Below are 21,740 nucleotides of genomic sequence, written 5' to 3'. Positions count from 1 at the left end.
AACATAATTAACTAGTTTTTATTTTATTGTATAATTCTAAAATCGAGAATTCAATATTATGTTAGCAAGGAAGAGTAATTAATTTGATATTTCCTAAAAGAATATTCCCTAGGAGAAAAAAAAGCCAGCAAGACCACTAGTGCCACGTCAACCAGCCATTAATCCCACGTGGCATAACAGCACTGGTAAATTTCACGTAAATCCCCTCTTCTCTTTCCACCCCCTCTTACTTCCCCAAATCCCCCCGGTTTCCCGAGAAACCCAGAGAAATCAAAAACCTCCACCTCCACAATGGCGGTTCGAGCTACAATGTCGCGATTTCCAATGGAAGAAGATGTGCAGGAATCATCAGGACTACCGTGGGGAATAACAGTTACGCCATTTGCTTCCAAAGACGAGAACGGACTGTCTCCTGTGTACGGATCGAACGGCGATTTGCTACCTCGCTGCGAGAACTGTTACGCTTACTTTAACACGTACTGTGAGCTTGATCAGTGGGCCTGGAATTGTAGTCTATGTGGAACCCTCAACGGACTCGACTCTCAAGCCATCTCGCGTTACTCGCATCCTCAGTCTTGCGCTGAGATGATGTCCTCTTTTATCGATCTCGAGTTTCCTAGTGAGTAGTTTGAATGATATTCTGTTTAATTTAGGGTTTTGAAGTTTGTAATCTGGTTTGGTTAGTGATTAGTGTTTGGTTTGTGTAGTGGAGGGATCGGATGAAGAAATGATGCAAGCCTGTCCGGTTTATGTTGCGGCGGTTGACTTGTCGTGTAAGAATTATTGATTTTCTCTAGTGGTATTAGTTTTTAGTTTTTTTAGTTAATTTTGTTATATGATTATATAATTGAAATTGAATTGATCTGAAGAATTTTCCGTTGCAGTAGTAATTTAGCAAACTCTTATGAAGTTCACAATAATAATTAGAGGCCGAATCAGAAAATTAACTTATAAAACTGTGCAAATGTTCTCAATTTTTGTCGTACTTGTGCAATGTATGAGCATTTATTTTATATATCCAAAAGGGTGGAAGATGGAAATGATAATCGAAATCGCTGTTTACTGTGCAAAATTAATCACATTGGAGGTGTTTGAATTGAAACCGGTGACTGTCGTGCATGTGAATTTGCAAAGTGGAATTGAAAACGCAGCAATGCAGTATAGTGAATCGTTTGAATTTGATATCGTTTTGTTGCTGAATTGATTGGCATTCTATTGTGTTTGTTTCTACTCAAGTATTCATCTTTACTCTTTTTTTTCCTTTCTTTTTGCTTAGTTGTGATTTGAGCGTGTAGAGAATGAGAGCGCACATAGAGGGTAAAAGTGATAGCTGTTGAAGTTCTTTTGATTATCTCATACTATACTGTAGGCTAAGATCTTTCTAATCTATGTTTTGATTTTTTCTATGAGGTGACAGCTTTTGAATTTGTTGAGTTTGTCTGCAGCTTCAGAAGAATTTTTGGAGCTTACTAAAAGTGCATTGCAAGCAGCTTTGGAAGGTTGACCTTTTTCTTTTGTTATACGATATTTTTAGTTCAAAATAATATATTAGTTCTTAACTGCATGGGTTATGTCCTTTAAGGGTGACTTATTGTTTTATTTTGCTGCAGCTCTTGCTCCTGGTTCTCTATTTGGGCTTGCTACCTTTAGCCACAAAATGGGGTTGTATGATGTTCAAGGGCCCATTCCAGTTGTAAAGAATGTTTTTATTCCTCCTGATATGGAAGGAACCCTTCCAACTGAGCTCGAAGATGTCATGCCTTTGTCACAATTCTTGGCCCCTGTATGCCAGGCAACACTGTTTTATGTTTTGGCATTTTTTATTTCATTTATTCATTTGTTGCTCTTGATAAAGCTAAATGGGAAAGAAGAAATCACTCATGTAACCAAACTGATGTTTAATAGAATGCATAGTTGAGTTAGCTTTATATTTTTCATCTTTTTATTGTCATTGAGTGGTTGTAATGTTCTCTAACGGGGTATGGCAGTTTAATTGCCAGGTTTTGCCTTACTTAATGTTGGCACCATCCTAAGTTCAGTGTTGTGCTGCAGGTGGAAACCTGTAAAGACCGTATTACTGCTGCACTTGACACTCTCAGACCAACAACCTCATGGGAGAGAACCACAGGTGCAGGACAAGGACTAGATGGAGTTCTAATGGGCGGGCGAGGTTTTGGTGTGGCAATGGAAGCCCTGTTGAAATACCTTGGGTCAGAATACGGAAATACATTTGCTTTAGGTACATGATGCATGGAGTTCGTCTTATAAAGGCATCCTTTGTCTTTTTTATATCGAAGTTTGTATATTGAAGATGTGCTCAAATGCTTGTCCTTTTTGTTATTGATTGCAGCTAGAGTTTTCGCTTTCATATCCGGTCCTCCTGATTATGGTGCTGGGCAATTAGATACAAGAAGGTATGGTGAACAATATGCTAGTAAAGGAGAGGATGCAGACAGGGCTTTGCTTCCAGAGCAGACTCCATTTTACAAAGATCTGGTAATCTTGTTGCCTTTAATTATATTCAACATTGCAAGTTTTAGGAAATGTGAGCATTGACAAATATTTTTCAGGCTGCTGTGGCTGTCCAAGCAGGTGTTTGTGTGGACATATTTGCTGTAACAAATGAGTATACGGATCTGGCATCCCTCAAGTTTCTTAGTATTGAAAGTGGAGGCACATTGTTTCTCTATTCAAACACTGATGACTCAACACTTCCTCAGGATATGTGAGTACAGGTTACAATAGTAATTAGTATAAGATACATGAATTCCTAGCTCCTTTCTTGTTATGTAACATCAATGAACTGGTAGCATAATTTTAATTGCAAAGTGAGTGCAATGAACGTCTGGTGTTTGTTCTAAGATGTACAATTTTACATGTTTAACTAGTAAGACGAATAAATAATTTTGACGTAATAGATACTGGTCTGTTGTTTTACTTGAAGATGTAAGTTTATAATCCATTTGTAGTGGTTCTATTATCTGCATGTGATTTTATGTCCTATCCTTTTGAAGGTATCGGATGCTTAGTCGACCATATGCTTTCGGTTGCATACTGCGATTGAGGACATCTTCTGAATTCAAACCTGGTCATTCTGTAAGTGACATTCATTTTAATTTGAGTTGTTGAGAAGAGGGTACCATGTCTTTTATTTATGTGCTCTAAATATTTCCTGCAGTATGGACATTTCTTCCCAGATCCACAGTATGAGAATGTCCAGCACATTATTTGCTGCGATTCTTTTGCCACATATGCTTATGACTTTGATTTTACAAGTGCTACTGGATTTTCCAGGTATCCATCTATTTCTGAGAGCCAATATACTATGATCTTTTGTTGGCTAAATATCATTGGAACTTGACTAATGTATCAATCTGTATAGAAATATCTAGGAAAGTTCATTTAGATCCCATGAAATGATTTCATCACAGTTTGTTGGGTTGAGTATGTTCAACTTCAAGCAAATACTATTGTAATCTGAATGGTATTGCCCTAACTGAATCTGGTGGACCTGCTTGGTGTAAACATCTCCTCATTTATTTATTTAGATAAGAGACATGACCAACTTACAATGTAAAAATAGATACAAGCTAAGAGCAACTGTCCTGTTCAAAAAAGGAAAAAAAAGCGAAAATAGCCGCTGTCAGAAGACAGCTTGGAGTTCAACTATTAATCGGCAGTGATGTGGTGATATTAGATTTCTGTTTGGCCACTTATATTCAAAACTTATGAGTGCATCTTGTCATATCCATTGCAATATTATTTAATCTTATGCTGATAAGTCACATATTAACTGTTGAATGCCACCTGCTCCTTCTGTGGTCAACCATAAAGTCTATCAAGGAACAGTTCAGTCACTTTTCAGCTAGTTAAGGAGTAGAGGATTGCCCACTATAGTTCATTGGTTTATTCAGTGTCTTAGATCTTTCAATTGAGTTGATGTTATCTCTCACAAAACTGCATTTACTCATGTGCGAACAAATATTTGGATTTGGTGGACGAGGATGGAGGATCGATATGTTCCTTATCTGCTGTAACTTGATATGGGAAGTTTCCACTTGTTATTGCTCTTAAGATGGGACACTTTCATAAGATTCATGCGTTGCCTTCTCAAACTATCATTCTGACCGACAATTCCTTGGTTGGCTCGACTTGGTTTTTAGGCCTCCTGTTTTTATTTATTCCACCTCACTCTTGCTCACTTCCTTTTGTATGCTTTTGTAACTCATCAAATGTTATTGAGTTTGTTTGAGTTTCTTTTCAGTAATTAAATTATAAATTGCACTTTGAAAGGCAATGGCTTCATTATTTTTGCAGATATGCATCAGAACAACCAGTACTACAGATAGCATTTCAATACACAGTTGTTGTGCCTCCTGAGGAGCTCTCATCTCCAAGATTGGTTTCTGCTAGTAGGTACGACAAAGCTGATGTAGCTATTGAATATTTTGTTTTGGTATGAATGACCGGTCTTGCATAATATATTGTTGATGCACCATAAGGTTCTTGCAAGCATTTTATTGCATTTTCATCACTTTTTGGGCTAATCTTGGTTTGTTGTATGTTTATGCAGAGGCAAGCATTTGCTTAAACGTCGATTAAGAATCAGAACTTTGCAATTTGGTACTGCTAGGAATATGAATGAACTTTATGACAATGTTGATTCTGAAGTTGTTCTATCAATACTTGTCCACAAGGTATCCCCCCATTTCTTGCATAATAACAATCTGTTGGAAGAAAAAAAAAAGTTTTTGATTCTGTTAGTGAACCTAGGGGTATTTAGTACCTTGGTCATAATCATAGCAGGCAATAAAATAAAGAAAACAGTGATCAATGTGAACCAAAATAATCAAACAATAAACAGGGCGTATGCAAGAGAGAAATGCTAATTTCTTATATAATTCACCCCATCCTAAGGCCTGGTTGTAGTTTTGCTGTGTACGGCTTACTTCCTGAAAGAACTCTTAGCCAGTAATTTGCGCAACATAGGCAATCCTCCTCCCCTATTCTCCCCCATTCCTGGCACTAGTATGATTTGCTCTGTTCTCTCTCAATAACAATGACTTTTCGCCTTAGGCTAATTGATTGTACACTTATTCATCATCGGTTAATTATGCAACTTGTTGACTCTAGGTTATATTAGCCTCTTTGGAGCAAGGAGTCCGGGAGGGCAGGATGTTGCTTCATGATTGGCTCGTAATCCTCACTGCTCAGTATAATGATGCCTCTAAAATTGTCCAGTTTAAGAATGGTGGTTCATTAACTGCTCAGGTAGATGTTGCATTTTCACAGTGCCCACAATTGCAGCCCTTGCCTCGCCTAGTTTTTGCTTTGCTTCGAAATCCTCTTCTTCGCTTCCATGAAGAAGGTGTTCATCCTGACTACCGGATATACCTCCAATGTCTTTTTAGGTACACCATGTTTACATTTGACTTGCTATATTTAATATGCCTGGGGATTGGGTTAGTGTTTTAGAAAACCCACAAGGAGGGAGGAGGTGGGGGTTTCGATTCAGCTGTTGAATTATTATTATGGCAATGTCAGAACTGAATTGAAAACTGTGAACTATTGATGAGTTTAGAAGCACATGGAGACTGTATTTATTAGATAAACATAATGTCACAGAAAATTTCCAGTGGTCTTATTCAACAGGACACCTTCCCCACCCCTGTTTTGGGGTGGGGAAGAATGTTGCAGATTTTTGTCTTAAAACCTAATTTGCATTTTGTATTTTATCATCCTTGGTGTCTATAACTGTTGTTTTTATTTTTGTGCATAAGGTCAAACTTTGTACTTATATAATTTTTATTGCAATTAACTTTTCTTGTGGACATCACCGTCCATTACCTTTCTCGTTGTTGATCATTCAATGGCTTTAGGGAGTGGGTGAACTTGGTAACTTCTCTTTAGAGGAGAGGTTGGCCATCAATTAGGCCATGCTCTGGCAACTTTAAATGTGTTACTTGAGAATTAACCCTACTTTTCTTTTGTATGAGAAATTAGTAGTCTCACTTCTCTTAAACTTTTCTTGCTGCAGTGCACTGGAACCCAGTTCCCTTCAACGTGCTATATATCCAGTATTGACATCATATTCTACACCAGATAAACAAGCTTATCCTCGCCACTCTTTGAGTCGTGCTGTACTGATTACCAGTGATAGTCCAATATTTTTCCTTGACGCTTTTACAACTTTAATTGTGTTCTATTCTTCTACAGCAGACCCAGCACTTCCTTTCCCTCCACCCCAAGATTGTAAGTTGCTTTTATCATCTAGGTCTGCTTTTATGCAGGGAAAATTATTCATCAAAGAATATCCTTGATTCTGTTTTTAAGACACAATGTACTCTTATCAGGTTTATTGAGAAGCACGATTAACAAACTGAAGCAAGAAAGGAGTATCACTCCGAAATTGATTTTTATCCGGGGAGGGCAGGATGATGCCTCTGTTTTTGAGAACTATCTCATTGAGGAACAGCATGTTGATGGTAGTGGCTTTGCTAGTGTCATGGGTTTTGTGTCTTTCCTTGAAGATGTAACGCAGAGCGTGTTGGAATACATGAAATAGAAGATGAGATTGGAACCTGCTCATGATTTACCAGGCGCGGGAAGAGGCATGTCTACCGATTCATGGAAGAAATGTGCATATTTACACAATCCACTTGCAGGTCAGAACTCTGATTCGCCTATCAAGATTTGAAAGTGCTGTATCATCCTGGATTCAAAGTGGTGGATTGTTGATTATCAATCGCCTACTTTAACCCGTTGGATCGCAAATTATATCAAGTCAAACTCTGGAATATACTCATCATCTTTATAATTCAAAATTGCAGTCATGGGAGATCTGTCCCACTTCTTGATTAGATTATGAATACAGGTTAATCAAATTGTACTGTGAGTTGCTTTCTTCAAGATTTTTCTTTTCTTTTTCCCCATCGTGTAGTAATCGGATCAGTTTGTTAGATTGAGAAAACGGTAGATAGATTTCCGGGAGTAATCATTTCAATTTTTATTTGTTTTTAGTTGATTTAATTGAATAAATTTCTAAAATTATCCTAAAATAATATATGTGTTATTATTCAGGAAATAAATTAATATTTTAATACCCCTCAACTTTACATGTCATCAATATTTAACTATTATATTCCTTAACTTATTGTCCCTTTACTTTCTTTTATAAAGTATTGATGAATCCTTCCATGTCATCCATGTTATTACTTTACCTACTAGCAGTTATATTTCTCATAATCCATTACTAGCACCCCAAGCTTCCTAATACATCTCCAAGTAAGGTATTCTCTCTCTCTCTCTCTCTCACACACACACACACACACACACACACACACACACACAATTTCTCAACATAAAATCATTCTTGTCTTTATTTTCTTTAAATTTTCCCAAGTTATTTGATTCTTAGCTATCATTCTCATTTACACAAATTCCATGTTAATTTGTATCATTCATCATCACTCGTCCATACCCTTACCTTCCTACCTACAATTCATGCTTGGAAGTGCACTAACAATTCCAATTAAACGAACAATAACAACTAATGTTCTTACATCATTTTCATAACCACAATTTCATACAACTAGCTACAATCCATAAGAATTTTCATCAAATAATCAAGTTCCCTTGGATCACTCCCAAGGCCGACCCTAACAAGTCCCATTTTCTATGTTACATTTCTTTCATCTCATTTACACACACACACACACACACACACACACACACACACACACATATAACCTCCTCATAATCCATTTAATCTTTCTTGAACACTTCCTATTACAGGATTTAGCCCAAACTTCTAACCCTACTCAGTGAGCGAAAGATTGTTTCATGACAGAGTTCATCCATCCTATATCTGCCTGGAAGACTTTGATCACAGCAATGTTCTAAAATATTCAGTTGTAATTATAAAAACCATATCTGTCTCGAAGACTATGGCAATCTGGAACACCAATCAGTCAGAATGAAAGCACTGCACGTGCTCAACCCCAGGTGCCTCCCACCAATCAGATTGCCACGTATGAAACAAAACAAAAATTACAGTCACACTCCATGGATGATTATGCAAATTAAGGGTGTGATCAAATTAAACTTGAATGCAGATTTCCTAATCTTGGCCTTGATAATGCTAAAACAGCAGCCAACATGAAACGGTGAGCTAGCCAAGGAACAAAATACAATGACGCGCAGGGAACCTATTCCTGAGAGCACAACGAACAAAAGCAAGCTTGCAGATTCAATGAGAGCAAACCAAAAAAGCATGAGCAAAAACCCGTAAATGGAACAAAGAAAAGCCAGGCCAAGACAATAAAAAAGAACAGAAGCAAGGGAAGAAGCAGGTCCAGGAGAAACAGTGGGAGACAACAGAAGCAGAAAAGAAAGAAAGAAAAGGAATAGGAACGGGGAAAAAAGCCAAGATAAAGTGAGCCTGAAACAACCCACACCCCAGACCTAAAAGAAAAGACGGGAAAGCATGTGGAGCACTGGAGGAACTGTATCATGCCAGTCTAAGAAATGCAATAAAACAGAGCATGAAGCGACAACAAAGCAAGCAGAGGTCCATAAAAATAGTTAAGATGAAGGAAACCAAACAGAGTAGTAGGGACACCAACTAACCCGTTAACAACCGAACAAGATTAGAGGTTCAATGAAAGGCAAGAGGAACTAAAATCCTCGAACCAATCCGAAAATCAGCCGCTCTCCCAATGCCGCAAGTGGGCTTTGCATTTAATGCATCGTCATGATTATAGGCCATCTCTCCCAAGCCAACACCCACAACGAATCATAGTCGAGTGCAGCCAGATGAAATCAATAGCCTCCTGGAAACCCAAGCCGCGGTCACTGGAGCCCCAGCAGACGCAAAGAAACGAAGGACAAAGACGGCCCACCTCTCCCACAAAGCATGAGAAAAGCAAGCGAATGAGTTCCACACGACCCAGCTGGACCTCAGCACTAGTAGAGGTCGAAGAGCAAAGAGAAGCCCAGAGAAGACACAGGCATCCCAAGCCGAAAGCCCCCAGGCCCGAAAACTAACTTCTATATTTTTTATATTTTAAAAGCACATCCTTTAAACAGTATAATGTATTTATAAGAATAAAATCTTTCGATTAATCATTAATCCACCGCACCATTTTCTTTTTTTTTTAAATAAAGAACCAAAGCCAAAAGAATCATTAATCATTATCAAGCTTCGCTCTCATTTGCTTAGGGTTTGTTTTCCCTTTAAATCCTGAAAAAAAAATCGAAAACTATCCCTCTCGCTCTTAGCTTGAAGTTGTTCAGCAGCAATCATAGCAGACAGAAATCTCTCCTCGCCTCTTCTCTCCTCTCCGGTACGTTCTTGAAGCTAATTACGTTTCTCTTCTTCGTGTCCTTTGGGGTTTTTTTTTTTTTGAGTTACTGTTAGTTTTCCTTAACAAGTTTAAATATCTGGTCGTGAGCTGTTAATTTTGAACTGAAACCTTAAAAACCAACACATAAAAATCAATTAATGATGCAATAATTCTTTTTTAGCTAAATGCATCATTATAGATTTGTTAGTAAGGAGCCGAAGAACGTAAATGCAAAAATGTTAATAGCAGAGCCAAAGCTTTGACTAAGGTTTAGCTAACCTGGAAAAAAGCTGGGATTTGGCAACTCACCCAATCAAGCTTCGTTGGGGTATGGTTCTCGTGGGTTGCTTGATTAACTTGATATTACCCTTCTGGTTCTCCGTGTCACAGCTGTATTTGATAGTTTTAGATTTCTAATTAGGTAGGTCATGTATGGAAGAATATGATGCTTGGGGTGGTATTTGAACTACGAGTTTGTGGTCTATGAAATTCTTTCGGTTCCGACTTGATAAATGCCTATCCCGGATGTTCTCTATTTGTGTTATATGTGTTTTAATTGAGCGTAGCCTGATTTGGTGTTCTTAGAGGAAAATGAGAGGAGAAACTAGAATGGTAAAACGAGGTAATATACTTGTTTAAGAAGCTTGGTTGTTGAGAAAGCTGAATTTTTGATAGGTAAGTTTTAAAGCAATGTTAATGGCACCCTAAAACGTGTAGATCTTGTCTGCATAAAATGTGTATATGGTCTGTATCTTATAAGGATCTTCCATCTTTTTAAAGTTTGGTATGAAGGGTTCTTTTTAGTTTGGAAAGTGTGTACTGGTTATTAAAAACTTATGTATAATGTCCATCTCAATTGGTATGTTTAGTTTGATGTGTCGCCTTGAATTGTTGCAGGAAGGTGGACAGACTGGTATGTTAGTTTGGAACTCATATTTTTTTGTGAGATTGGATCATGTTGTGGCTTGATCACCTCTTTGTTAAATCTGACCCTTTCCACTTTTCTCTGAATAACTTGATAAAGGAATCTACAAGCTAAAATCTTAATTCTTATATTTCTTAAATGCGACCTCTGGAATGAAGCCCCTTCATGCTTAAACTAATGCTTCCTATTCCAGGACATAGGTTGCATCACCTTCCTAAGCTACATTGTTTTCATTCAGAAATCTCGTTTGCCCATCTCTGTTACTACTGCAACTAATTTTATCTTAAATCCTTTATTAGAAGTCTTTCACGTTGCAACCACCTTCAAACTTATGACACGATTTCTATTCAGATTCATGACCTGGAACTCCTTTTGGCCTTTCATTTTGTTTCCTCCTTTCAATATGTGTATATATCCCATGAATTCTTGTGGCCTCTGTACCCTCTTCACAGTTGCCTTGCAAGCTTGTGTACTTAGATATATAAGATGCCAAGTACAAAAGGAAATGCATCTGCAGCTGCTGAGGAAGCAGAATCTGAAAAGCCGGTTGAGTCCGATGAGAAAGTTGATTTTGATGAAGACTATGATCCTGAGGAAATGATGGATGAGGAGGTTGAGTATGAAGTAGAGGAAATAGTGGAAGAAGTGGAAGAAGAGGAAATAATAGAAGAGGAAGTGGAGGTGGAGGAAGAAGAGGAGGAAAATGCTAGTAATGCTAATGGGGGTGATATCCAAAGTAGCCATCAAGGTGATGAGGCAAAGGTTGAAGATGAGGATGAGAAGAAAAAACATGCTGAGCTTCTTGCCCGTCCTCCTCATGGTTCTGAAGTATATATTGGTGGTGTTCCTAATGATGCTTCTGAGGAGGACTTGAAGGATTTTTGCGAGTCTGTTGGAGAAGTTACGGAGGTAAGCTCTACTTCAATTTATGAAGTATCTGTCTATATGATCGTCGTAAAGGTGAAAAACCTGAACAAATTTTATGACTGCAGGTACGTATGATGAAAGGAAAAGATTCAAGTGACAACAAGGGCTTTGCATTTGTGACTTTTAGAAGTGTTGATTTGGCTACTAAAGCAATTGGTGAGCTGAATAATACTGAATTCAAGGTGAATGTCCTCACTTTTCTTTGTTTGTGGGAATTGTGTTCGTGCTTGTTTAAAGCATGCTGCTTCAATTGCATGTGTTGATATTTCTCTCGCATTCAGGGTAAAAGAATCAAATGCTCAACATCTCAGGCAAAGCACCGGTTGTTCCTTAGCAACATTCCTAGAAGTTGGGGAGAGGAAGATCTTAGCAAGTTTGTGGCTGAGGTTGGGCCTGGTACAACCAATGTGCAATTGGTGAAGGTTAGTGAAGTTAATATTCTACTTGATTGTTGATATTTTAAGGTTTTTTTATTTCTTCTCTTATTTATTTATTTATTTATTATTTATAATCTGGTTAGCAGATGCAATTTACTCATTGGTTATAAAAATTGGTCACAGGAGAAGAGCTCAAGCAATAACAGGGGCTATGCTTTTGTTGAGTACTACAATAATGCTTGCGCTGAATATTCTAGGCAGAAGATGATAGATCCAAAATTTAAGCTGGGTGATAATGCCCCAAGTGTGAGCTGGGCTGACCCTAAAAATGCTGACTCTTCCACTTCTTCACAGGTCTTGTAATAAATTTGAATTGATTAACCATCTTCATGATCTGGTTTCTTTAGATCTGGTTGTCTTTGGTTATGCTATGAGATGTCTTGTGCTCTGAAATTCAATCCAGCTTCCATTTTACAGGTTAAGGCAATATATGTGAAGAATTTACCGAAGACTGTTACCCAAGATCAGTTGAAGAAGCTATTTGAACGACATGGAAAAATCACAAAAGTGGTTTTGCCTCCAGCAAAATCTGGACAGGAGAAAAATAGAATTGGTTTTGTGCATTTTGCTGAGAGGTCTAGTGCTATGAAAGCTCTGAAAGATACTGAAAAATATGAACTAAATGGTGATCACTGATTTATCCATCTTATGTGCATTTGTTATCTGAATGTAAGTGAACAAGTTATTCATGCTGGTTTGTTTTGTTGTGATTTTTAGGCCAATGTGTCGAGTGTGCACTTGCAAAACCTCAGTCAGAGCAGAAGCCTGCTGGAGGGTCAAACTTGCAGAGGACTGGTTTGTTACCAGGTTACCCACCTGGTGTTGGTTATGGTATGATGGGGAGTGCCTATGGTGCTCTTGGCGCAGGATATGTTGCAACAGGCTTTACACAGGTCAGAAGATACGACTGTGTGTTTCTCTTTGCTATTGTACACTTTGTAATCTTATTTTGAACTGCTTGGTCTGGATGGTTATCATTATTGTATATTTTGCATATTAACCATTTCGGATTTAGCTTTAATGTGCAAGGGGATTACCTAATAGCTTTTCTAGTAATTTTGAGCTTTGGCTTTATGATATATACGCACAAAGATTAACTGATCTCTCTTTTTTGTTTCTTTGTACATGCTATGATTCGAAAGAATTGTAATATTTTAAGCTTTATCTACTCTTGCTTTAAATTTAAGGTTTTTTTTCCCATGTACACGCATGTGATTGAATTTCAACGACTTGGCCATGAAATTCAGTTTCCAAGCTATTCTGATGGGATGGCTTTCAATTGTAGATTAGAATCTTCCAAGCATCCAACTTTAGGAGGGAGAGGCCATAGACTAATGCCAATTCTTATTGGTGCAGTGTAATTCAGGCACTTGATTTTTTCACCTTCTGTCACCTCCTTCTCCTCCATTCTAGTTTGTTTTATTCATATTAGAGTTTCAAACTTTTCGTCAATGAGCTAACTCAAGAAGATGAAATGAAATTTATGCTGTTTGCTCCGTATTAGAAGAATGCTGGGATGACAGATTTTCTTAGTACAATTCATTTATTTGTTTCTTCTTTGTTAGAACTTGAACTCTGCAGTTTCTAACTATCAGCCAATATTAAATTCGTTCTTTTTCTTTTTTTTCCCCCATTTTGCAGCCATTGATCTATGGAAGTGGACCAGCCCCTGCTGGCATGGCAATGATGCCAATGCTTCTACCTGATGGGCAGTTCGGATATGTCCTGTAAGCTGACTGTAGATCCTTTAACCTTTTTTTATTTTTTTAGCTCCAAATGGAGGGTTGGGGATCCTATCAAACTTGTCCTTTATGTGGTATTCAAGGAAGGGAAAACAGGAAAAAAAAAAAAAAAGAGGTTCAACTTACTACCTCGTACCCCCTTCCCTCAGGCATTCGTGTATTAAAGGAGAAAATGAAAGGGAGAAAAAAGCTGCAGTTAGCGTAATCAACAATGAGGATATAGTTGGTGTATTGATTTCTTCAGTCTTTCAGCATTCCCCTTGCATAGTCCAAATTAAGGATAACTCCTGATCTTTATGTCTTACCCCATTGTTTCCTAGCAAGATGAATCTTTTCTATTCCATTATATCATAATGTTGGTGGAACCCCTCCCCAGATCCATTTTTTTTACTGACACTGTAGGCTTGAGTACTTTACATGGCTCAAACTGATGCTTACAAGTCCAACTGATCCTTGAGTTTGCCACATAAATGTTAGATATACCTGCAATAGTAAATATTGGTTCACAAAGTAAATTAGCTTACTACTTAATTGTAAATGCCTGAGGACTAAGCCTTTCTGTGCCTTTGCAGGCAACAGCCAGGAGTACAGCTACACTCCCCAACTTCATATCAAAGAAATGATAGTAGGAGTGGAAGTGGGCGTGGCAACAAAATGGTTGGCAGTTCAAGTAGGGGTAGACAGCGCAGTGATGCCAGCCATGGTCGCAGATTTCGTCCGTACTAATTGCTTGTGCTGCATACTTGTTGATTTCACTGATGAAGAAAATGCTATTCAACAGTGTCAAACTCTTAGCATTTTTTTATTTTCCGTCTTATTATTGTAGTGTAATTGAGCTGATTTTTGTGAGTTTTTACACGTACATCTATATTGAAAACTCGTGTACATTTGTTCTTTGCGAGGTTGATAGTACGCAGTCAGGTTTGCATTACATTTGCTTCTTGTTAATGTTGCGTACATCCTTGTGCTTGCAGCTTATTATAATCACTTTCGCCTTTTCTTCTGAGAAAAGCATGGATCTGTGTTTTTCATGGGAGAAAATGGCCAATGAAACTTCCACCTTGCAAAACGTTCCTCCACTATCCACACGCCAAACACAGGGCTGAAGGGATTATAACCATAACAGATCGTGCTCGTGTATGCGAGCCATGACCATCCCTTCGCATTGCCGTGAAATCAACTGTGACAAGGCAAGTTTCTACAACTAGCAAGCAGTGGCATGATATTCCATTTTCTTTTTCACAAAAAGAAAAGGAAAGGGAGCCTACTGATGAGTTCTCTAGCAAACACGAGGATAGAAATAAGAGTAAGAGTTGTTTTCAGGCTATGAATAGCAGATGCTGGTACGCTGTCAGTTTCATCCCAGAGGTGAGATAGACTAGGATTTCGAGCAGCAGGTAAGAATTATGTTGCTCGAGCATTATCATGGAGCATCATTTTTTTTTACTGGTGTCCCCTTTCTTTGGTGTGCTTTTACCTCCACTTTTCTTCGATGACTCTTCCATGTTCCTCTTCTCTTGCACCTCTTTGGTCTGCGGTGATCCTATCTTCTTTCCACCGCTTAAAGTATACAACAGCACAGAAAACATCTGAATTCTTTGTCAGAAAGTTTTTCTGACATCCTTCATGCAATTCTATAAAACTCCATCAGTTATCTCGCACTACACATATTTCTGAATTCAGACGAACTCCTTCGCATCATCTAATTGATCACACCAGACCTGTATATGCCATGAGGCTGCAAAGTGAAGCATGGTTTTGCAGCACCCACCCACCTATCATTCCCAACAAATCCACACACAAGTAGTCAAGCAACCTTAGACCACAAGCCCATGCCTTTCGGAATTCATTTCTACATAAACACAACAAGAAACCAAACATACTTATAAGATTCTGCCTGGTCTTTGGATACTTCAAAATCAAAGTGCCAAGGGACATGACACTGCAAGAAAGATCACTACTGACCATTAAGGGAGGCTTTGAGTGGGCCAACAAACTCAGGAAACTCGATCTCTTCGACCGCTTTAAGCACATCATCTGCGTTCATTGTTTGCCTCTTTGATTCCTTGCATGTCATTAGCCCTAATCACAAAGTAATTAACAAAACCCATTTTCACAAACCAAGATCCCTTCAAAAACAGCATAAGAAAATTTACACACAAATAGCAGAATTAGCTCAAAAATCCCACATAATTCCATAATCCCTAAACCTCAAAATTATTATTAAAAACTGAGACCTAATTAAGCACATAGAAATGAGAACATTAGACATTAAAAAACCCTCAATTTCGAATTTTTTGCGCAATTCCAAAAAAACAACCCTAAAATCGAGAAGATGAAAGGGATTAAATTTGTTGGGGTTATTTTAGGGCTTACATGGCGGAAAGATAGTGGATGAAAATGAAGGCTCTCAGACTCGTCAGGGGAGCAGCGTGAAAGAGCATCCTTCACCATCCGGCACACAATAGCCTTCGGCAGCTCCTCTGCTTCTGCCACTACTTTCTCCATGTCCATGTCCATGTCCATGTCCATCTCCCTCTCCCCCTCTCTCTGGGTCTTCTTGTTTTCCCGCCATTGGAGATGAATAAAGTTGTCTTGGTGACAGCTGGGCTCACCTTCGATTTTGGACTGGATTTGTATGGGGGTTTTTACTTACCGGAAAGGCCCTGGCCATGAGCTCACCATATGATTACCGTCGCCTCCCATGGGCAGGTATGTGATGATACGATTGTTACGTGGAACACGTCAACACGTTGAATTGACCTCCTCGTAAAGGTTTCCCTTTTTGCCTACCTCCGAATATTCAATTTTCAAGAACATGGTTTTATCCAAGAAATCGAATCCGTCTACTGAATTGATGTAGAATTTAACTCGGATTAAGTTTTATAATTAATTGGAAGGGTGTAAAATCCAATTTAACCAAGGCCATGTTTGTTTGTAGAAAAATAGTTTTTTTTTGAAAAATGAATTCCGGAAAAAGTGAATTCTAGAAAAGTGAATTCCGGAAAAGTATTTTCTGATGTTTAGTAATGTAATGAAAAATAAGTTGTAAAACACTTTCCAGTGTTTGGTTATGTTATGGAAAATGAGCTGGAAAATAAGTTATTAATGTTTTATTTTTTCAAGTTTATTAAAATAATGAGAAACAAATCTTACAAATTAAAAAGTTGAATGAGAATGAAATTGAAAAAAAATATATAATTTCATAAATTATCTCAAATAAAATAAATAATAATCAAAATAATAGAGATCAAATCTAAAAAATTAAAAAAAAAAAATGAGAGGTGAAGAAATTAAAATAATAATAATTAACATTTCATAAATTATTTCAAATAAAATAAGTACAAATCAAAAGAATGAGGACCAAATTTGATAGATAAAAAAATTTAATAAAAAAATGATAAGGAAAAAGCAAATAGCAATTATAAAAATAAAGACCAAAATTAATATAAAAATTAAATTTTAAGAGATGAAATTGAAAAATAAATATTCAAAACAAATTATATATAGCAATCAAAAGTTTGAGAATTAAATTTGATATAATCAGCAAATAATGACATTTCTAAATTTTTCACAACTTTCAGAAAGTGTTTTCCGCCCAAATTTTTCAGGAAAACACTTTCCTGAAAACCAAGCCAAATTTTCCTTTGACTGGAAAGTGTTTTCCGTTGACCAACTTTTCCAATGGCAAACAAACACATGAAAGTTGGGAAAGTGGTTTTCCGGAAACCACTTTTCGGAAAACAAACACAGCCGAAAGGGAAAACACTTTCCTAGAAACCAAACCAATTTTTTTTTTGACTGGAAAATGTTTTTCGCTCACCGAAAAGTGTTTCCGTTGACCAGAAAGTGTTTTCCGTTGACCGAAAAATGTTTTCCGTTGACCAACTTTTCTAATGGCAAACAAACATAGAAAAGTTTGGAAAGTGATTTCCCGGAAAATAAATTTCAGGAAACAAACATGGCCCAAGTTAAAAATTAATAAAAAACCATTATTTTAAATAAAATAAACTAAAATAACATTATTTTAATTTATTTTTAAAAAATATTAGGTTAACCATTCCCGCCCGGCCTGAGGGCGGGTTTATCTGACTTTGAAGACCCCAACACGACAAAAAACGCCGACTTTAGGAACTTACGTTGATTGATCGCCTTCTCCTACGCGCTTACGTTGAAGTTTGAACAATATATATATATTACCATTTTCAAACCTCAACTGTAACTTTAGCAAGCAAGCAAGCTGTAACCAAAGCCAATAAGCAAAAGCAAAAGCAAATGCAAAAGCAAAGCTAACAAACATCTTTACCCTATAAAAATTCGTCTTTTCAATTATCTCTCTCAAATCCATAATTTCTTGAATACAAATATACTAGCTTTCTGGTTTCCTTTTCGAGCGTTTCTTGAATCAAGAACTATGTCTTTTTTCTCTAAAATATTTCACTCATCATCTTATGCACCTTCTGCCCCATCTTTACCTGAGTCCTATGATCAGCGAGGCCAAACGTACAGTACTACTTCTTATCCAAGTAACTACAGCCATCAGCAACAGCAGCAGTCTTATTATGAGCAGGGCACTAGTGGTGGTGGTGGTTATTCATATGGGCACTCAGGGTTTCCTCCAGGAACTTCTCCTGATGTTATTAGGAGCTTTGAGATGGTTGATAGAGACAGGAGTGGATTTATTGATGAAAATGAGTTGCAACAAGCTCTTTCTTCTGGTTATCAAAGGTTTCATATTAAGACTGTTAGGTTGCTCATGTTTCTCTTCAAGAATCCTCATGATTCTCTACGACTTGGTTAGTCTTTTTTCCTTTTCTTTTGTCGGGGCTTTGTTTTCATTGATGTTCTTGAATTTTCTTGATTTTGTAGAAGAATTTGTGAGCTAATAGCTACATGGGCCCATTGGACGTTATCATGTTAATTTCTTATTATAGCTTCAAGTTTCATTTCTTGCATTGCATTTTTGGCTTAATTCATGACCCATGAGTCATGACTGCATTTGATGAGATATTTTACTAGAAAAATTGGTTCTTGAATTGTTGTTTGCTTCAATTTTGAAGGATTATTTAGGCCTAATTTTGCATGTGAATGGTTGAGTTTTGACTTAAGAACAAGATTGGATTTTGGCTTTCTATTTGATTGATTTTTTTTTACAAGTTCAAATTTCGCAGCGAGAGAATGCTTTGATTCTTTTCCCTTGCAATGATGTCTTTTACTTTTACTTTGTTGGCATCATTCTATGTACTGATTTAGCTGTACTTCTCTGATACAGGGCCCAAAGAGTTTGCTGCTTTATGGAGTTGTCTTGGTCAATGGAGGGTGAGCAGTCTCTTCTCGTTTCTCTTGAAACATATTTCCTTCATCTACATTGCCTTTGAGAATGCAAGGCATTTTGAAACATTTCATGCTCTTCATTCTTTATAAGTTATAACAACGAGGAAAGGTTAATCATGGAGGAAGAAAGATAATTTGGGTTTTGTAGGAAAATTGACAGTGAAACTTAGTTGAATTGGATTATTTGATGGTAGCCTACGTTCACACAGTTCTTCTGATTCTCACTTATCTCATAAGCATATGCACTTCTTAACTATTATTATGAATTGCTGCAGAAGTAAATCACAAAGTTTGAAACTCTTCTAGCAACATCTACTATTAAAGCTTTTTGCTACTGATAGGGCAAATCTACTAAATGTTAGGTTTCCGTAGAATCTTCCATTAATGCAGGATGATGGGAGAAAGAGGGAAAACTAAAGATAAAAGTTTGCTTTAGAATTCTAAATAAATAAATTTGGAATGATGTAGTCCTTTTCGTTTAGCTGATGTACCATTGGCTCAAAGTTATTAAGGCCTGTCCTCTACTTCTAGGAGAGGAGTATATTTTATATCGCTGGAGGATCACATTAGTTTATCAATGCAACCTAATTGAAGGTTCTTGCATACGTTGTTGGCACTATTTTCTTATGCTATCATATGACATACTTTCAGCCATTAAAAGGGAGAATTTAATTTTTTTTCTTGCAGGGCATATATGAGAGATATGACAGAGACAGGAGCGGTAAAATTGATTTGCTTGAACTGAGGGATGCTCTTTATGGCATTGGGCTTGCTACACCATCTTCAGTTCTTCAAGTTCTAATTTCCAAGTACGATGATGGAAGTGGCAGAAAGATTGAGCTCAATTTCGACAGTTTCGTCGAGTGAGTTTCTCATGTCGATGCTCTTGTATGCATTTTTCGTTCTTTGTTACTGGGACTTCTGATTTGACTAAACTTGTTGCTTTGTTGTATTTGACTTGCAGGTGCGGGGTGATTTTGAAGGTGAGACCATAATCCTACAAACTTAAACTTGTTACATTCCTCCTTTTATTCTGTTTTGGTTTTTACTGATATGAGCTTGTGAATCTGCTGTGATTTCAGGGATTGACTGAAAAATTCAAGGAGAAGGATAAGGGTTATACCGGCACAGCATCGTTTGATTACGACGAATTCATGTCCATGGTCATTCCATTTCTTGTATCACATGACTGATCATCAAGATTTTCATTGTATACCATTAGATTGTGATAGTTCTTGTATTCATTCATCCATTCATTTGTTTTTTTGTGGCATTTCACTTGCAAAAATTCTTGTACATTGAGAAGTGCCAAGTGTGTAATGATTTTTATGTAAATTGAGCTAGGTTTGAGAAATGAAAGCAAAAATCTGATTTTTTTTGCTCTGCCCATTCTATATTCCGAGCATTGCCTGTTGTAAATATACCTGCTATCTGATCAGGCTGTGTCACTATCAGCATCGACATTAATTCAAATCTGAACAGTGATGAGCCACCTCAGAATAATGATTCAAGCGTTTTTCTCAGAATGGAAAACTTGGAAGTCACTGAAATTGACAAACCAATCTGGCAGGCTGCAGATGAGCTAAATCTGTCCTGTAAAGACATCCACTTTTCAGCCATATGGTGCCCTTATCTGATTCAATCTTAAATTGAATAGAAACGAGGAAATAGAACTGAAACCTGGTAAGAAACTAAAAAATTGGTTGGAAGACGGTTGAATTTTGAAATCTTTACTTCTGATAAGCTTGAATTCTGAAATCTTACAACCATTAGTAAATAAAGGGATTTCAATAGTAGTTTTTTTTTTCTAGTCACCCTGTCAGCAATTCGTACACTTGGAGAATCATCTCTACTGGTTAATCATCACATCAGCAATAGTACTCTATCATCCGCCTACTTTTAAGTTTTATGTCTTAGAAAGAATTGATGCTGTTCTCTCCCCTATTTTAAGGTTCAACAATCTTCTTCAGAATTCACACATTACGATGAAGAACAGGAAGTTCAGGGGCGTAGCTTGGAATAGTTTTCATTGTAATTGCAATATCTGGCTGTCACAGAAAAAAGTGCAATCTTTCTTACACAAACTGGGATCCTTGATGGTTTCAGGCTTTAGTAAGCACTTAGGGTTTTGCTTGCAAGCAATGCATGTTTAAATGAAGTAGGGACCTGACACTTTCACTACAAAATAGTCTAAAACTCCAACTGGGTCATGCGGTAATGCCATCAAAATTCAATTCTACAGACTTGAATGGTAAGTGATTACATAAAGAATCAAAAGAACCCCACAAAATAATTAATTTGGTTTATTAATTTTTTTTTCTTTCAATAATCATGCGATATCCAAATTTTTTACTTACATTCAAGCTCAAGTCAACCCAAACACAACCTAAGTTAATCTAGGTATATAAAAAAAAGTTGCAAGATAATTGTTTTTTCTCTTCTAATTCTTGTGGCCACCGTAACCTTCCTTTCATCAGATCAAAGATTTCAGTTTTTTATTTTAAATTTTGTTATTTCAAGAAAGGTAAAAATAGCAAATAAATGATTCTCTCTTATGATATTTTTTATTATGGTTTGTTTATAAAAGGATTAAAGAAGAGATTAGAGTTTGTAAGGATTTGAAGTTTATATTGTTAAGATTAATTGATGATTATTAGGGGTTTAAGGTTGAATGATTGATTTTGGATTTGCTGTTAAAAATAAGAATTTACAAGTTAATTTGTTTAAATTGATTTTTATGGGTTAAGAAATTCATTTCAACTTTTCTGGAAAATCTGGACAGAATGGTCTTGAGGTTAAAGATGACAAATTTTTATTTTAATCCTTGATTTATGAAAATTACAGTTTAGTCCCTAAATTTTTAAAAAATTACAATTTGACCTCTAACTGTATTTTGAGATTCTGGATAGTGTTATTACGAGATTAATTGATGATTATTAGGGGTTTAAGGTTGAATGATTGATTTTGGATTTGCTGTTAAAAATAAGAATTTACAAGTTAATTTGTTTAAATTGATTTTTATGGGTTAAGA

The 21,740-nt window shown here is 36.8% G+C and overlaps 3 protein-coding genes and 1 long non-coding RNA gene across 6 annotated transcripts; 3 read left to right on the top strand and 1 right to left on the bottom strand.

The window, feature by feature from the left end:
- The first annotated feature begins 210 nt into the window (after positions 1 to 210).
- On the top strand, positions 211 to 6,997 carry LOC133699866 (protein transport protein SEC23 D-like). The gene is made up of 14 exons (XM_062123369.1): positions 211 to 619; positions 708 to 773; positions 1,446 to 1,499; positions 1,611 to 1,783; positions 2,053 to 2,239; positions 2,351 to 2,496; positions 2,571 to 2,725; positions 3,015 to 3,096; positions 3,179 to 3,294; positions 4,318 to 4,416; positions 4,574 to 4,697; positions 5,134 to 5,411; positions 6,038 to 6,252; positions 6,354 to 6,997. The coding sequence occupies exons 1-14, from the start codon at positions 292 to 294 to the stop codon at positions 6,563 to 6,565; spliced, it is 2,235 nt and encodes a 744-aa protein (XP_061979353.1). The 5' UTR covers positions 211 to 291; the 3' UTR covers positions 6,566 to 6,997.
- A 2,127-nt stretch (positions 6,998 to 9,124) lies between these two features.
- LOC133699867 (heterogeneous nuclear ribonucleoprotein Q-like) lies at positions 9,125 to 14,306 on the top strand. Of its 3 annotated transcripts, XM_062123370.1 has the most exons (10): positions 9,125 to 9,344; positions 10,242 to 10,257; positions 10,722 to 11,178; positions 11,262 to 11,378; positions 11,478 to 11,618; positions 11,757 to 11,927; positions 12,051 to 12,258; positions 12,351 to 12,526; positions 13,275 to 13,360; positions 13,948 to 14,306. In XM_062123370.1, exons 3-10 carry the CDS (start codon positions 10,756 to 10,758, stop codon positions 14,099 to 14,101), a joined length of 1,476 nt encoding a protein of 491 aa, XP_061979354.1. In that variant the 5' UTR covers positions 9,125 to 9,344; positions 10,242 to 10,257; positions 10,722 to 10,755; the 3' UTR covers positions 14,102 to 14,306. The 3 variants fall into 3 exon arrangements, with proteins under 3 accessions (XP_061979354.1, XP_061979356.1, XP_061979355.1); XM_062123372.1 differs by lacking the exon at positions 10,242 to 10,257; XM_062123371.1 differs by having other exon boundaries at positions 10,242 to 11,178.
- Positions 14,307 to 14,486: 180 nt separating this feature from the next.
- On the bottom strand, positions 14,487 to 16,204 carry LOC133699868 (uncharacterized). The gene is made up of 3 exons (XR_009843332.1): positions 15,752 to 16,204; positions 15,341 to 15,457; positions 14,487 to 15,227 (listed from the first exon to the last, which is right to left on the bottom strand). It is a non-coding gene; the product is annotated as an uncharacterized LOC133699868 (long non-coding RNA).
- A 1,406-nt stretch (positions 16,205 to 17,610) lies between these two features.
- LOC133699202 (probable calcium-binding protein CML48) lies at positions 17,611 to 20,088 on the top strand. The gene is made up of 5 exons (XM_062122355.1): positions 17,611 to 18,171; positions 18,648 to 18,694; positions 19,397 to 19,572; positions 19,674 to 19,692; positions 19,792 to 20,088. The coding sequence occupies exons 1-5, from the start codon at positions 17,790 to 17,792 to the stop codon at positions 19,900 to 19,902; spliced, it is 735 nt and encodes a 244-aa protein (XP_061978339.1). The 5' UTR covers positions 17,611 to 17,789; the 3' UTR covers positions 19,903 to 20,088.
- Positions 20,089 to 21,740: the final 1,652 nt, after the last annotated feature.

This window comes from Populus nigra, chromosome 7 (assembly GCF_951802175.1).
Source record: "Populus nigra chromosome 7, ddPopNigr1.1, whole genome shotgun sequence".
Taxonomy (NCBI): Eukaryota; Viridiplantae; Streptophyta; class Magnoliopsida; order Malpighiales; family Salicaceae; genus Populus; species Populus nigra.
The sequence above is the reverse complement of the archived record's forward strand: the minus strand, read 5'-3'. Positions and strand labels throughout refer to the sequence as shown.

Bases quoted from the DNA above. Each gene is read 5' to 3' on its own strand.
- LOC133699866 (XM_062123369.1), top strand. From the start codon at position 292: ATGGCGGTTCGAGCTACAATGTCGCGATTTCCAATGGAAGAAGATGTG. The intron at 2,240-2,350 runs GTACATGATGCA...TATTGATTGCAG, and splicing joins CGGAAATACATTTGCTTTAG to CTAGAGTTTTCGCTTTCATA. The intron at 3,295-4,317 runs GTATCCATCTAT...TTATTTTTGCAG, and splicing joins AGTGCTACTGGATTTTCCAG to ATATGCATCAGAACAACCAG.
- LOC133699867 (XM_062123372.1), top strand. From the start codon at position 10,756: ATGCCAAGTACAAAAGGAAATGCATCTGCAGCTGCTGAGGAAGCAGAA. The intron at 11,179-11,261 runs GTAAGCTCTACT...TTATGACTGCAG, and splicing joins CTGTTGGAGAAGTTACGGAG to GTACGTATGATGAAAGGAAA. The intron at 11,928-12,050 runs GTCTTGTAATAA...TCCATTTTACAG, and splicing joins ACTCTTCCACTTCTTCACAG to GTTAAGGCAATATATGTGAA.
- LOC133699202 (XM_062122355.1), top strand. From the start codon at position 17,790: ATGTCTTTTTTCTCTAAAATATTTCACTCATCATCTTATGCACCTTCT. The intron at 18,172-18,647 runs GTTAGTCTTTTT...TCTCTGATACAG, and splicing joins TCATGATTCTCTACGACTTG to GGCCCAAAGAGTTTGCTGCT. The intron at 18,695-19,396 runs GTGAGCAGTCTC...TTTTTCTTGCAG, and splicing joins GTTGTCTTGGTCAATGGAGG to GGCATATATGAGAGATATGA.